This window comes from Mus pahari, chromosome 4 (genome assembly GCF_900095145.1).
Source record: "Mus pahari chromosome 4, PAHARI_EIJ_v1.1, whole genome shotgun sequence".
NCBI lineage: Eukaryota > Metazoa > Chordata > Mammalia > Rodentia > Muridae > Mus > Mus pahari.
In genome coordinates, this window is record NC_034593.1 from 88426504 (window position 1) to 88428215 (window position 1712).

The 1712-nt window shown below is 57.5% G+C and overlaps 1 protein-coding gene across 1 annotated transcript in view; it reads right to left on the minus strand.

Moving 5' to 3' along the window:
• Positions 1-226: 226 nt before the first annotated feature.
• Positions 227-1712, minus strand: part of Phgdh (phosphoglycerate dehydrogenase) — a 27989-nt gene continuing 26503 nt past the window's right edge. Inside the window, exons 11-12 of the mRNA XM_021195928.1 lie at positions 1328-1565; positions 227-512 (exon numbers count right to left, since the gene is read on the minus strand). Coding sequence (XP_021051587.1) covers positions 358-512; positions 1328-1565 — 393 coding nt within the window. The 3' untranslated portion in view covers positions 227-357. The remainder of the gene's footprint in view (positions 513-1327; positions 1566-1712) is intronic.

Genomic DNA, 1712 nt, shown 5'->3' on the forward strand with positions numbered 1-1712 from the left:
CTAACATGAAAGAGTTCTGAAATACTAGCGACGTTTCCGTGAAAACTCCTCTAGATAACCTTAGAACGGAAGGGAGGGGTTATGTTCAGGGCCCCTACAAGCAGGTGCTTTGCAAACCCCACAACCTTCCTCTATATACCCTGCTGGTCAGCTGCCAAAACCTAGAGAGGCGGCCTGTGGGCGCCCTCTGCTGGCCTTTCTGGATAATGACCACACAGACACCATGTGGAGTTAAGATTCTTTACTAGTTATTAGTTCAGGCAGATGCCCTGGTTCTGCCATCCCCTCTCCCTTCAGGTCACAGTGAGCGGGTTTCTTCAGAACAGCCTGTGGGGCTGAGAGTGCTGAGCCCCAGGGTTAGAAGCAGAACTGGAAAACCTCCAATACATGCTCCTTCCATGCTTCCAGGCTGGGCAGCAGGGAGGAGAGGCCCATGACGTGCCAGGGCTCTCCGTCAGACACCATGGAGGTTTGGTAGGACAGCAGCTGTACACCCGCCTCTGCCAGGAGGCCTGGAAGGAAAGAAAGGAAAGCCCTGGTTAGCATGGGCCCTTGCGGGAAGGGGTGAGAGAGCAGGGCCCAGAGCACAAGGAAGTCAGGCTTCCATGGCCAACCCTGCATGGGGGAGGGAGGGGACAGGAGGGGGTGGAGCTTAAAGAGCAGGGCAGGTGACTTTCCTCTGCTAGGGACTCTTCTTCACTGCCTGAGCATCAGGTGAGGTGGAGGGAGGATAGCAGGAAAAGCAGAGAACCTCCCTCTGGGCAGCTGACAAAGATAAGACAACTACCCCCGCCTCCCCAAGTCTGGGGACACACCTTCTGCCAAGACCCAGAACCTTCAGCAGCTCAGGTCCCAGGGGAGACTGGGGCCACACCACAGAAGAGGTGCTCTGACACACTTTGCTATGGCTAAGCTGGCCACTCGGATCTACAGAAAGGCAGTCCGTGAAGGACTCCCGGGACACAGACTGTATGTGGGTACATGGCAAACTTGTGCCATGGCCGGGGATAGTGGGCACTGCCCATTCCGCTGTGATCTCAGATAAGCCACTTCTGCCTCAGCCATTTCTTCCCAATGCTGTAGAAACAGTTCAGAAACCCTCTGGGAGGGACATATAGACATGCCTGAGGCAGAAAAAGGCCCAGAGGAAGCGTCTCTCCAGGGCCAGGGCCCAATTCTAGGGAGCCCGCCCCCCAACTCTCCAGGGCCAGGGCCCAATTCTAGGGAGCCCACCCCCCATCTCTCCAGGGCCAGGGCCCAATTCTAGGGAGCCCGCCCCCCCATCTCTCCAGGGCCAGGCCGGCCTCCCTGACAAGAGCCTTCTCACCGATCATCGTGGGCAGCATCACAGGGTTGGAGGGCTGAGCCCGAAACATGAGCAGGGGTTGGCCCCTGTGTAGCGGCACCTCTGGTCTGAAGATGGCTCCGTTGAGCACCTGCAGCATTGGTGTGGTGCCCTGGACCAGGCCCACAACCTGGTAGGGGGCACCTGTCAGGGCCACAGTCAGGAGGCAATCCCCGCTGCCCTGCTCACTTGAGATCCCAGGGATGTGGCAGGTGGTGACCTGCAGAGAGAAGACAGAGACACAGTTGAACTCTCTCCCCTCAGCCTAATCACCCGTGTGTGTGTGTGTGTGTGTGTGTGTGTGTGTGTGTGTGAGAGAGAGAGAGAGAGAGAGAGAGAGAGAGAGAGAGAGAGAGAGAGAGAGAGA